This window comes from Arachis hypogaea, unplaced genomic scaffold (genome assembly GCF_003086295.3).
Source record: "Arachis hypogaea cultivar Tifrunner unplaced genomic scaffold, arahy.Tifrunner.gnm2.J5K5 arahy.Tifrunner.gnm2.scaffold_222, whole genome shotgun sequence".
Lineage (NCBI taxonomy): Eukaryota > Viridiplantae > Streptophyta > Magnoliopsida > Fabales > Fabaceae > Arachis > Arachis hypogaea.
Genome location: NW_027255573.1, coordinates 1 through 14,628, shown reverse-complemented (window position 1 = coordinate 14,628; position 14,628 = coordinate 1). Strand labels below are relative to the sequence as shown.

At 31.6% G+C, this 14,628-nt stretch overlaps 1 protein-coding gene across 1 annotated transcript; it reads right to left on the bottom strand.

Moving 5' to 3' along the window:
• Window positions 1-729: 729 nt before the first annotated feature.
• Window positions 730-2,645, bottom strand: LOC114927341 (uncharacterized). The gene is made up of 2 exons (XM_029296951.2): window positions 2,123-2,645; window positions 730-1,229 (listed from the first exon to the last, which is right to left on the bottom strand). The coding sequence occupies exons 1-2, from the start codon at window positions 2,514-2,516 to the stop codon at window positions 829-831; spliced, it is 795 nt and encodes a 264-aa protein (XP_029152784.1). The 5' UTR covers window positions 2,517-2,645; the 3' UTR covers window positions 730-828.
• Between the last annotated feature and the right edge of the window lie 11,983 nt (window positions 2,646-14,628).

Genomic DNA, 14,628 nt, shown 5'->3' with positions numbered 1-14,628 from the left:
GAGAGAATAAACGCCGGCGGCAAAGACAACATGTTAAAGAAAGAGAAAAGGGAAGACCAAGAAGGAAGAGAGCGAGGCTGCCTGTGAACTAGAGTCTCAAATTTAAAATTAGGATTTTTATTTTAATTTTGGATCTTAATTTAGATCTGGATCTTGATCCGGATCTGAGATTGATTAAATGTTTTGGATTAAAAATCAAATTATAAAATAAATACAATTTAGTTGGACTTTTTTTTATTTAAAATTAATTTTTTTTCAAATAGTTTGGTTTGGATTGGATTTAAAATCCAAAATTTAGATTTTTTTTTACACAGTCCTATCATAAATTAGTTTATGGACTCGTTATCAATTAACAAAATCTACGTAATTCATTCTTAACAAGCTACCACATACACTATTAAAAGATTTCTTGTTTGTTTTTTTTTTTTAGAAAAAATATAAATAATGTTACTGGTTATTTTCTTCCACAAGAGAGAATTTTTTTTCCAATCCAGACTATATTATTGTGTATATATATAAGAAAAGGAAGACATTACTGTTATTCACCATCAAGTTGCACTCAAGAAGAAGCAAAACAGAAAGAGTAAATGCTCAAAATTAGTCACTCAGATCTTAAGTAAGAATTTAGTCTTCTAAAATTTCATCTTGCATAAAACTCAATAGTTCACATAGTATGGTCAAACGATGCCAAGATACAGAATGAGAGAGGGACTAACATGTGCACGTGAGTTAATTTGGAAAGATCAATTTGATTTCTTGGAAGTTTAGAGTCTTATTCATAAAATCCAAAAACCTAATTTAAGCATTTACTCGGAATAAAAAAAATACTCAAGTGGGTTTCAGATCCTCAAACATTGTAGGCCACAGTCCATAATCATCATCACAATCAGAGTCGCCTTTAGCCTTATTGTACGGACTATAACCCATTGGGCTATCAACCCTTTCATCAAGAGGCCTACTTAGCCTTGGACTCCTATTATCAACCATAGCTTTTCCATCAATAGGACCAGTACTAGAAAGTCTAGGACTCTTTAGTGTGCCCAAGAACCTCCCTTCAACCAAAGGCCTATGAGCCATTATTGGACTCCTATTTGCATACATCATTCTCTCATTCATCTTCCCATCAAGAGGACCAGACAACTTCAACACCTTCCCAGTTACCATTTTGTTATGCATTGTTCTTCCATCCAATGGCCCTGACAGTGCTATGGTCCTGCTTCGTTGCATACCTATATTGCACAAATACAAATACAAATACAAAGAATTGAATATAATGTAGTATAATATAACTATATCTTTTATGAAACAATCAGTTACAAATTTTAAATAAGTTCAAGCTAACATATAGTATTTGATTTTAAAAAACATATCATCCGTGTTACTTTTTAGTATACTCTTTAGTAACCTTTCTTCTTTTTATAAGCATTTACTCTTTTAAAGTGTGCACATGAATTAAATATGATATATTATGATACTACATGTACACGGTAATGTTTTTTTTTTTCACGAAATTAGTTACATATTTAAGTGGTTTAAACTAGCAATGGTTTATTTTAGAGACATTAGTCCCTTAGAAAATAATTTAACAAATTAACCATTGACCTTTCAAAATATTTTTGAAATTTAAGAAACGAGTGCTCTTTTTTAAATATTAACATGGTATAAATATTAAATTTGTATACACTTTTAAAAGCAGATAGATTAATTTACTTTTTATTTTATGTGTTTAATTTTAATATATTAATGATATAAAACCTTTTACGTATTACATCAAAATTAAATTTTTTCTTTAATAAAAACTAATTTTTTTAATAGTCCCAAATTAGTACTAATTTGTCAAAAAAAATAAAAATATTGTTATAAAGTAATTTATCCAAGGCTAAATCGTTAAAAGACCAATTAGGTGTATGAGTCTGTTGTTTAAAAGAAAATGTTAGAAGACTAACGTTTTTAATTAAAAAATAATAGAAAATAAAGTAATATTAACACAAATATACAAAATAACTAATTAAAAAATATCAAACAGTTAACTTGTCTGTTATTTAAGTAAAATGAAGTATTTCTGTCGAAAAAACAAAAAAACAGTAAAATGAAGTATTTGTCATTCATGATGATAGCATACCCTTCTCTCCGTCAATATGCTTCCTCATCATTGACCCTCTGCACCTCCCATGGTACCAGTTTGGCTCCGGTGTTACCATTTCCTTTGTCTCCTCTGCTTCTTGTTCATTGAACACCTGTAATTTACTCAGGCACCTCTTTAGGCATCTCTTGATTGCGCCGGAGAGAGTCTTGGTAAGTGCCGTGGCAGCGCCACTACTACCATCCTCCTTCTTTGCGAGCTTGAGAATTTCGAGCCGATGTTTGGCGACCAAAATCCCCATGCTCTGGAGGAGCTCATGGTTGAAGTGGGTTGCATCTTCCAACTGAAGCTCGTTTCGCGCAAATGCTAGGCCGTATTCGTAGACGAGAGATGGCTCAAGACTTGTCCTGGATAGCCAGGAGAACCAGTCCATGGCTTATATTGTGATGGGGGATTATGTTGTGTTAGAATGATTATATAGTATGTATCTTTTAGGGTGTATATACTCCTAAACTTTGTGGTTGGTATTGGGATTTTATAAGGTATAGGTAAAGAGTTAAAGGCTTTTGAATCAATGCATAGAGGAAAATGGGATGGTGCCGCGCGATGATACTATATATACATTAAAACAACAATTAATATCAAGAAGATATTGTTGAAATACTATTTAATCTATAAAAGTCCACTGATATACCATAAAATATACTATGGAAAATTAACTTTTAGTTTGTCAATTTTAAAATTGAAGTTTATAATTGATGATTTATTAGAGTCTAAAATTTAAGAATAAAATAATTTTAAAAAATTAACTGTATTGACTGAAAAAAATTAGTTATCTAATATTACTCAATATAATATATCGTATAACTTAGTATAAACTAAAAGAAAAAATATAAAGAACTAATTTTATTTAATAAATACTAAGATTTAATTTATAATTTATCATTTAAAGTATAGAATTGTGAATTTATAATTTTAAAATTTAAAATTTTAGATAAATAGAATAATTTAAAAAAATTGATTAATATTAACTGAAAAAAACTAATTATTTAGCATTATTTAAACTTGTTCTTGTAGAGGTTGGCCCGTGTATAGCTCGTCCATCAGTGAATACTTGTAAGCTCTCCATCAAGAGATGAGTTATACGTCGACAAAGAGAGAACAAGGGGGGTAGGTACTTGTAAAAGATATTTCGACGCTCAAGTGAGTAAGTATTTAAGAGGTATAAGAATTCTATGATTATAGATTGTTAAACATGAAATAGAACTCATCATGTGTGTGTTTATAATAATTCTATGAATATAGAATGTAAGACATGAAAATATAACTTATCATGTGTTGTCTGTTTATAATAATTTTATGAATATAGAATGTAAGACATGAAAATAGAACTTATCATGTATTGTCTGTGTGTCTGTCTCGAGATATAGAAATTGGTGCCTTATATAGGCATAAAATTGATGAATGATATTTATGTTATGATCGTTTGGTCATTAAGATAGACATGATGGTCATTAAGTCGGTAATGAAGGTGTCGGTTACAAGAAAATAATTAATGATAGTTAACGCCAAGTTATAACTCATAATGCAAAATAAAGACCGAGTTATAAGGTGATAGATCACAGCCCCCAAGCTTTGTTGGCCGACCATATGATCTAGGCTATGCTTAGAAAATAAAATGAGTTACAACTCGCTTAAAAGATAAGTGAATAATGATATGGTGAGCCCCCTAGTTTAGTCGGGTTATTATGTCGGTACTTATTCAAAAAATAATTGAGTGATAAGAGTCATTCAATCAAGTTAATTGTTTGGGGATACTTTTCCACTTAAGAACAATTTAGCATTTGATTGTATGTGAACTGAAAAGTTCAGAAATAGATATCCGTTGACGGAATCGATTGTATGATGATGAGCGGATAATTTATATCCTTTTTGGAATTGTTTTTACATAGTTTTTAATATGTTTTAGTTACTTTTTATTATATTTTTATTAGCTTTTATGCAAAAATCACAATTCTAGACTTTACTATGAGTTTGTGTATTTTTCTGTGATTTCAGGTATTTTCTGGCTGAAATTGAGGGACTTAAGTAAAAATATGATTCAGAGGCTGAAAAAGGACTGTAGATGCTGTTGGATTCTGACCCTCCTGCACTCGAAGTGGATTTTTTGGAGCTACAGAAGCCCAATTGGCATGCTCTCAATTGCGTTGGAAAGTAAACATCTTGGGCTTTCCATCAATATATAATAGTCCATACTTTGCTCGAGATTTGATGGCCCAAATTGGCGTCCAAACGCCCACCAAAGACCTTTTTGTGGCGTAAAACGGCAGAACTGGCACCAGAACTGGAATAAAACATCCAAACTAGCACCCAAGCTGGCGTTTAACTCCAAGAATGGCCTATGCACGTGAAAGCTTCAATGCTCAGCCCAAGCACATACTAAGTGGGCCTCGGAAGTGGATTTCTGCACTATCTGCACTTAGTTACTCATTTTCTGTAAACCTAAGTTACTAGTTTAGTATAAATAGCACTTTTTACTATTGTATTCGCATACTTTACCATCTAGCTTATGCCATTGTTCACGTTTGGAGCCTGGCCTCACGGCCATGCCTAGACCTCTTTTCACTTATATATTTTCTACGGTGGAGTTTCTACACCCCATAGATTAAGGTGTGGAGCTCTGCTGTTCTTCATGAATTAATGCAAGTACTATTGTTTTTCTTTCAATTCACGCCTACTTCTTCTCCAAGATATACTCTTGTACTTAATTCAGTTAAGTCAGAATGAAGGGGTGACCCGTGACAATCACCCACTATCTTCGTTACTCGCTTAGCCAAGATCCGCGTGCCTGACAACCACAAGCTGTCTACATGATATTCAACGTAGTCATTGGACGACAGCCAGAGTATATTCTCTTGGTCTCTAATTCACGATTTGCATCGTCTCTCCTGATAACAAAGCATCCAAATCCGTGATTAGAACCTTCGTGGTATAGGCTAGAACCAATTGGCAGCATTCCTGAGATCCGAAAAGTCTAAACCTTGTCTGTGGTATTCCGAGTAGGATTTGAGAAGGGATGACTGTGACGAGCTTCAAACCTGCGAATGTTAGGCGCAGTGACAGTGTGCAAAAGGATAGAGAGATCCTATTCCGACGCTAGCGGGAACCGACAGATAATTAGCTGTGTGGTATCTGTACCTGGTATTTTTCATCCGAGACGAGAAATTCGACAGTTGATTAGCCGTGCAGAGATCGTACCTGGTATTTTTCATCCGAGAGGATCATACAGCTTGCCATGGAAGGGAGCATGCATGATTGGAAGATGGCAATAGGAAAGCAGAGGTTCAGAAGCAACAAAGCATCTCCAAACGCTTATCTGAAATTTCCACCAGTGAATTACATAAGTAACGTTATCTTATTTTATGTTTTATTTTTCTTTTAATTATCAAAACCTCATAACCATTTGAATCTGCCTGACTAAGATTTACAAGATGACCATAGCTTGCTTCAAGCCGACAATCTCCGTGGGATCGACCCTTACTCACATAAGGTATTACTTGGACGACCCAGTACACACGCTGGTTAGTTGTGCGGAGTTGTGAAAAGTGTGAATCACAATTTCACATATCATATGATCCGAGGATATAATGGTTAATTGTCTTGGAAATTTTTTCGGCCCACAACTACTTATTGATAAATTTCTCGCTCAAAGCAATTAGTTATTGAATATTTACAATTTATATGAAAGTCTGACATGAATAAGATAAATTGAGAAAATGAATATGTAAAAAGTCGCAACATATTAAAAAAGTGCTAAAGAAATAACTAGTAAATAATGTTCATGCTTTTGATTTGATGTTATAGTTTATCAAATTTTAAGAATGAATTTTGAAAGAATTCAATAGATTTGCAGATATTGATTTGGAGTATAGACAGCAGAACATGTTCGACAAGTGTGACACATGGATAAGAATAGCTAATGCAAAGAATGAATCATGGTACTTTTGGATTTAAAATGACAATGATATATAGGGGGAGGTTTTATCAACACTCTCATGACAATAGATAAGAAAAATATAAGAGATGAGGCTATTGTGTAGTAGATGATCCCAAGAGCTGAAAACAAAAATTATAAGCGACTATATAACAAGTTTTGTACTCTTTCCACTTTTGGTCAAGAATAAAAAAGATAAAACATGGGAAGTAATTAAAGAGCATGAAATTAAAGAAATTTTGTAGGTGACATACATTGATTTATTTAAATTTTTAGGAGTTTGAGGTGCATATTTTTAGGTTTTGAATTATTGATAGAAAGTATAATAAATTAAAGATTAATGTCAATAGTTATTTCATTATTCTAAATGAATTGTTTGTAAAATCCTCAATGAATATTATTTGGCCTTATGAAATTGAGTTTTGATAGAGGTTGAGAAATAAAAATAAAAAAATTAGAATACATAAATTGCTAAAATATATAAATGTTATTTGAAAATTGATTCAAGTATTTGAATATAATTCAAATTCTTTGAATTTATTTGGTGGAGCAGGAAATTAGTTTACCGGCTCCACGGTGGACGCCAATTGTTTTTGTAGAAGTTGGTCGGTGTATAGTTCGTTTATCGGTGAATACTTGTAAGTTCTCCGTCAAGATGAATTATATGTCGGCAAAGAGAAAATAAGGGTTGGGTACCTGCAAAAGACACACCGACGCTCAAGTTAGTAAGTGTTTAAGAGGTATAAGAATTCTATGATTATAAAATATTAAATATAAAATAGAACTTACCATGTATATGTTTATAATAATTCTATGAATATAGAATATAAGAAATGAAAATAGAACTTATCATGTATTGTTTGTTTATAATAATTCTATAAATATAGAATGTAAGACATGAAAATAGAACTTATTATGTATTATTTGTTTATCTATCTCAAAATATAGAAATAAGTGTCTTTTATAGGCATAAAATTGATGAATGATATTCATGTTATGATCGTTTGGTTATTAAGATAAAAATGATGGTCATTAAGTCGGTAATAAAGGTGTTAATTATAAGTAAAAAATGAATGATAATTAACGCTAAATTATAACTTATAATACACAATAAAAATCGAGTTATAACATGACGAATTAAAACTCACATTAAGTGTAGGTAATTAAATATTTTTGGTGCTCACAAATGGTAGTACAACGCGTATATTACAAAGGTTGAGGAGGGTATTGAGATTTTAAAAGGTACTGGTAAGGAGTTGAAGACTTTAGCATAAGGGCATAAATAGAGATGAGGATATGGCAGAATGGCTATAAGTACGAGCTATGAAGCGTAAATAAGTAAGGTTCGTAATTGTGATGGAACTATTTATCTCAAAAATTTAAATTAATAAAAAAAGATTATATTAATAGTTATATTTTTAATAAATTTTTTAAAATAATTTTTTTAAATTTATTTAATTTTTATATAGATATTTTTTTATTTTATTTATGTTATTTTTTTATTTTAAAAATTTATTAAAGATTGAATTTTAAACTTTTCAGATATAAAATTTTAATATTATGTCATAAAATTATTTATTTTAAAAATTTAAACAAATAAAAAGAAACAACATTAATGACTATATCTATCACATCTCTAACATCGAGTGTGAATAAAGTTTGTGGTGGGTGTTGTAATTTATAGAAGGAGGTGAACTATCTTCTCCCTCCCTAATCCCTATGGAGCGTATGCATAAAGTTGGTGGGTGCCGACCAAGTTTGGTTTCGGAAACCTGTTGTTTCCTATTTATTTTACCTGTTTCCCGCCTTTTTAACGGGATTCGGACGGTAGCTGAGAAACCCCTTTTTTTTATTTTATTAATAATTTTTTTTAATATCTCTCAGAATTAATTCGCTATAAAATTCTATTTAAAAATATATTATTAATTAATAAATTAACTATGCGATACGAATTTCTGATAATTGTTTAAAACTTTAAATAGACGAATAAATTTATTATTTAACTAATCTGCTATATTGTACATAGTTGAGATTTGCAACCAAGAATAAAAACTTACGTGGAAAATTTTGACATCGTCGAAAAGATATAAGGCTGATAAGTTGTATTATTTGTACATTCAAAAATTGTCGGTCTATTATAATGAAATATATTAATGCTTGATTTTTTGTATATATAAAGACACGTAACCTGATTGTTTAGTGTTTTTTTTAATGTTTATAAAATAGCTTTGTTTAAAGATAAAAACAAGAATTATAATTTCTCAAATTTAATTAGTCAGACTTTTTATGTATAGAAAGTGAATAAAGATTAAGTGATCGGTTAAAAACAGTTTATTTATAATATAATTTGACTTTTCCCAAGGAAGAGGTTCCCTCTACTAGATTGAAATGGTCATATTATGTATTGTGAGTAAAACAAATTAAAATGGAGCAAGTCACCAATAAAATAAAATAAAACAAAATGAAGCAAACATGATAAGAAACGCTCAGCCGTGTTTATGGTGGTTAACCGCTTAGAGGTGCCCAGGGCTCAAGAAAAAGGAAGCTGTTAAAAGCAAATAATCAATTTGGGCATGACCTGTTAATTCTCTCAATTTGTTTAAGTAATATATCCTAAAGTGTAATTTTTCATTATATATTTTTTAGAAGAATGTTAGGAGGCAGCAATTTTTAGGATTTATAACTATCAAATAGCTATCAATGAAGTTTAAGGACCAGAATTTGATAAAGTTGTTGGCTCCTAAACTTTTCCTATTTTTTAAGTAGAATATATGTGGAAAAAAAATTGTGTGATAAAATATTATATTTAATATTACTTTCATATATTGCTTAGTGCATGTTTTGGCGCTATTATTTTGTTAAAAAAAAGATTTTTTTTAATGAGAAAAGATCTTTTTTATTTTTTAACGTGTTTGGCAAATTTCTAGTAGTAAAAGTAAAAACACTAGTAAAATAAAAAAAAAAAATTTTTGAGAAGCTGTAATTTACATATTTTTTTAAAAGATCTTTTTTCCTTAAAAAAAGGATGTTTTTCATGTAATAAATAAACAAAAAAGTACTTTTATATTGTTATACCCAAATATAATTGATTGATAAAAAGATCTTTTTACATGAGATATCCAAACATAAAATTACTTTTACTTCTCTATAAAAATTTTTAAAAAAAGATAAATCGAAAAAAGATCTTTTCTTAAAAACTCACCCAAACAAACCCTTAATGCCTATAAATAATCCCAATGACCCTCCTTTGAATGCTGAATCGCTACTTACCTGCCGCACCTTAAATATATATAGTAAAAACTAACAATGCATATAATAACAAAACAAAAAACCGGGAAAGCAAGGCCACGTGAATGTGAATAAGTTGCCATAACTCAAACAAATTGTTTAGTCAGTAACAGGGGCGGCCATTGATGGGGCTGTCAAATAAAATTTGGAGGCGCCTTCGCTGATGTTTCATAATTTTTAATAGAGGGTCAGTCTTGATTAATGGTGCCAAACTGCCAATTGAACAATGTAATTAGCCATACAAAGCAGATCAGAGGAAGTCATGTGTATTTCCCTGTCTATGTTCGTTTCCGTCTCATCGAAGAAAAATAAAAACAAAGACCATAATAATAATGAAAAGATTTACAGCTTAAGCAAATAATCATTGGCGCTTTTGGATTTTGTCTTGCTTGCAAGCGTGAATATACCTGTAGAAACTGGTGTTCTTTGTTACTAAAGAAGAACAAACCAGAATCGACAGAAGAATTGCCAGAAGAAGAAGAATATGAGGAGAACAGGAGCTGAGCAAACCTCTCCTTTTGTTATTATAAAATGATGACTACTTTTTCACTAACTAATTTCACTAATAATGTTCTAATAGTAGCTGCTACATGAATACACTATGCGTCCGCATCTTTAATAGTTTTTTTTGCATTATTTTTTTTTTCTTAGGTTTAATCATAGTTTCTTCTTTTAATCTTGATCCGTTACCTTATAATTTGGTCTTTATTTTGCATTGTAAATTATAATTCAGCGTTAACTATTATTCATTCTTTGCTTGTAACCGATACCTTCATTACTGACTTAATACCATCATTTCCATCTTAATGACCAAATGGTTATAACATAAATATCATTCATCAAATAGGCACCAATTTTTATATCTCAACAGACAATACATGATAAGTTATATTTCATATCTTACATTCTATATGCATAGATTTATTATAAACAAAACACATGATAAATTCTATTTCATGTCTTACATTCTATATTCATAGAATTATTATAAGGACACACACGTGATAAGTTATATTTCACGTCTAACATTCTATATTCATAGAATTATTATATGCCTCTTAAACACTTACTAACTTGAGTGTCGGAGTATCTTTTGCAGGTACCTATCTCCTTATTCTCTCATTGTCGACGTATACCTCATCTTGTCGGAGAGCTTACAAGTATTCACCGGCGGACGAGTAAAATAATTCTTACTCCCCTCAAATTCATAAAACTTGATTTACATTCAAATTTTTTAACCAATCTCAACAATCTTGTTTAAGATTTTATTTAATGCCTCTTATTAAATTTTAATCTATCGTAACTTTTTATAAAGTATGTACTTTATACATTCGAATTACTTCACTTTTACGTAGCATAATATTTCACATCTCATAATCGATCAATAAACTAATCCGAGAACAAACTTGGCTTTCAATCAATCCGAGAACAAACTCGGTTTTCAATCAGTCCGAGCACAAACTCGCTTATCAATTTTGCTTACTTTTTCAAAGTTCTCTATTTACACAAATAAAATTATATATTTTATTCAACATACTTTTACATTTATATTTTGTGTAACTAATATTTACTAATTTATTAGTTATATTCAAAACTCAATATATGTTCTATACTTTATGCTCTTAAATTTTATGTTACTATTTGTTTAATGCAGAAAGTTAAGCAAAAAATAGTTACAAACATGCAAATTTGTTATTTTTGCACAAGGAATATACTTCATAGTTAAAAAAAATTTATTATATCATTAAATGATTAATTATTTTATTACTTTATTAACAAGTTAATGCAGATTCAACGAAATACAGTTCAAATATTAACAAATAAAATTAAATAATTCACATTTGACATGTATGACATTCATATATGTTGTCTTCTTCTCTACAATTATCAACTTTCAAGGTATATTTTTTTACTTTGAACTATTTTACTTTTACAATATATATTATTCAATATATACTGCGACTTTGTACATATTCATTTTCTCAATTTATCTTATTCATGTCATACCTTCACTATAAATTGTAAATATTCAATAACTAATTGCTTTGAGCAAGAAATTCATCAATAAGTTGTTGTGGGCCGGAAAAATTTCCAAGACAATTAACCATTATATCTTTGGATCATACAATTGATTTCGTCAATGGATATCTATTTCTGAACTTTTCAGTTCACATACAATCAAATGCTAAAATTGTTCTTAAGCGGAAAGTATCCCCCACACAACTATCTTGATTGAAAGACTCTTATCACTCAATTATTTTTTGAATAAGTGCCGACATAATAACCCAAATAAGCTTGGGGGCTCACCATATCATTATTCACTTATCTTTTAACCGAGTTATAACTCATTTCATTTTCTAAGCTTAGCCTGGATCATATGATCGGCAAACAAAGCTTGGGGGCTATGATCCGTCACCTTATAACTCGGTCTTTATTGTGCATTATGAGTTATAACTCGGCGTTAACTATCATTCATTCTTTGCTTGTAATTGACACCTTCATTACCAACTTAATGACCATGATTTCCATCTTAATGACCAAACGGTCATAACATGAATATCATTCATCAAATTTATGCTTATAAAGGGCACCAATTTCTATATCTCAACAACAATGCATGATAAGTTATATTTCATGTCTTACATTCTATATTCATAGAAAATAAACAAAACACATGATAAATTCTATTTCATGTCTTACATTTTATATTCATAGAATTATTATAAGGACGCACACCCGATAAGTTCTATTTCACGTCTAAAATTCTATATTCATAGAATTATTATATGCCTCTTAAACACTTATTGACTTGAGTGTCGGAGTGTCTTTTGCAGGTACCTACTCCCTTGTTCTCTCATTACCGACATATACCTCATCTTGATGGAGAGCTTACAAGTATTTACCGGCGGATGAGTTATACATCGGCCAATCTCAACAAGAACAAATCTCATTATTTTTAAGTATCTCTTACTACTAAGGTATATGCTATGTGTTTTCAGGGAAATTCAGGTATAAAGAGGTGAAAATCAAGTAGCAAAGAAGAGGATGACCAGAGAGCAAGCAAAACAGAAAGCGTGCGCACAGAATGCTTGCGCACAGATCAAATGCAATTCTTGTGGTGTGCGTACGCACCTCCTTGTGTGTACAAACAAGTCTTTATTTTCATTCTGAGTGGTGCGTATGCACGCGCTTGTGCGTACACACACATGCAAAAAATCAAGGAAGGTGTACCACGCATGAGGCAAGGGTGCCATGCCCTAATACAACTTGGAGGAGGCGTGCAATGTGGGACAAGGCATGCCACGCCTTGGAGGAGAGCATGCCCTTGGATGCCAAATAAAGCTAGCGTGCCACGCTTGGTGAAGGGCACGCAACGCCCAGGAAGAAAATGAGGCATGGCGTGCCACGCAGTGGAGGGGTGTGCTACGCCCATGAGAAGATCAAAGAAGGGCGTGCCACGCTTGATGGAGAAGTGTCACGCCTTAGAGAAGAAAGCCAAGCCTTGGGAGCAAAATTTACGATGTTGTCAATCCTGACCTCTTCATATTTAAGTGATCATAACTTGAGCTAGAGAGGTCTAAATGTAGAAAGCTAACATCCAGAACTTCAAAATGATATGCAAATATCTATATTGGACGTTTAGTTTGGGCTGCTAATGGCGTCAGAAGAAAAATGCTGCATGGCATGCCTGATGAATGGATTTTTGACGGTTTAGAATTCTCAAATGAATCCTTGTTGCAATATAGTTTCTAAACCAACACTAATCCTTTCATACAAAAATTTGTTTATCACTAAAACAAACCCCTAAATTTATAAACCGAAGTATTGGAACCTCGGGTCATTCTCCCTAGGAATTGTGATAAAGTGTCTTGTTATTGGTTATGAGGTATGTTTGGGGTTTTTGAGATTTTAGACATGAAATGCAAATGGCAATGAAAATAAACTAACAACTATGAAAGCTCTTGGCAAGGTTATGAGAATTAAAAGTCCTATCCGAGTTATCCTCCTTAATTGTGATGAGAATTGTCTATTGCTACCACTTAATTAACCTCTAACCATGGAGGAAAGTCAAGTGGATGAATTAACTTGATTCCACAAGTCCTAGCCAACTCCCAAGGGAAAGACTAGCTTTAGTGGCATCCAAATCAATTAGCAACTTCTAATTATCAATCAACAAAGGAATTAGATAACTCAAGCGTCACTAATTACTCTACCTAGGCCAAGAGGAATAAAATCTATACTAAAATCCAACCAAGCATTTCATCAAACACTTGGAAGGCACAAAGAAAAGCATAGGAAATTGACAACAAAATAGAATCTAACAACAATTATTACAAGGAATTATCAACAACAATAAAAAGAAGCACAATTATTATGAATTACCTCTAATTGAATTGAAAAAAAATGGAAGGAGCAAGAGTAGATCTACAATAAAGCATAGAAACAAAGTAAAAGAAATTACAACAAAAGAATAGAAGAGTGATGATTGCAACAACAAATAATTGAGAAGGAGAAGTAGATGAAAGCATGAATTAAACCCTAGATCTAAGATTATTGACCTAAACCTACTCCTAATTCTAGAGAGAAGTGAGAGCTTCTCTCTCTAAAACTAACTAATCCTAATCCTAATATGTGTGAATGAGAAAAAGAATGAAAAGTTGTCAATTTCCTTCAATCCTTGGTCTTTTAAAGCACTTCTGGCGCCAAAGTTGGTTGCAACTGGGCCCCACAGCTTCTCAGAAATTGCTGAGCACGTTTTCTATTTAAAAATCACGTGCGGCCATCGACGCGTATGCATACAGTGCGCATGCGCGTCCCTTGAGTTTTCGCAATCCACGGTGGGAGTACAGTGCGCATGCGCGTGGATGAAGATATCCAAATCTTTGGCTTTTTCATGTGTTTTCCATTTTGCATGCTTTCATCTTCACTCCTTTGATCCATTCCTAGCCTTTTCAATCTGAAATCACTATCAAACACATCAAGGCATCTAATGGAATCAAAAGAAGATTAGAGTCATCAAATTAAAGATCTAAAAGCATGTTTTCACATTTAAGCACTAAATGAGGGAGAATCACAAAACCATGCTATTTCATTGAATAAATGTGGGTAAAAGGTAATAAAATCCCCTAAAATCAATACAAGATAAACCCTAAAAATGGAGTTTATCAACCTCCCCACACTTAAACCAAGCATGTCCTCATGCTTAAACCAAGAATGAAGTAAAGGGTATGACATTTATTCAATGGAACTAAACTATATGCAA

Coding starts and splice junctions, on each gene's coding strand:
- LOC114927341 (XM_029296951.2), bottom strand. CDS start 2,516: ATGGACTGGTTCTCCTGGCTATCCAGGACAAGTCTTGAGCCATCTCTC. Junction 1,230..2,122: donor GCATATTGACGGAGAGAAGG/GTATGCTATCAT, acceptor TGTGCAATATAG/GTATGCAACGAAGCAGGACC.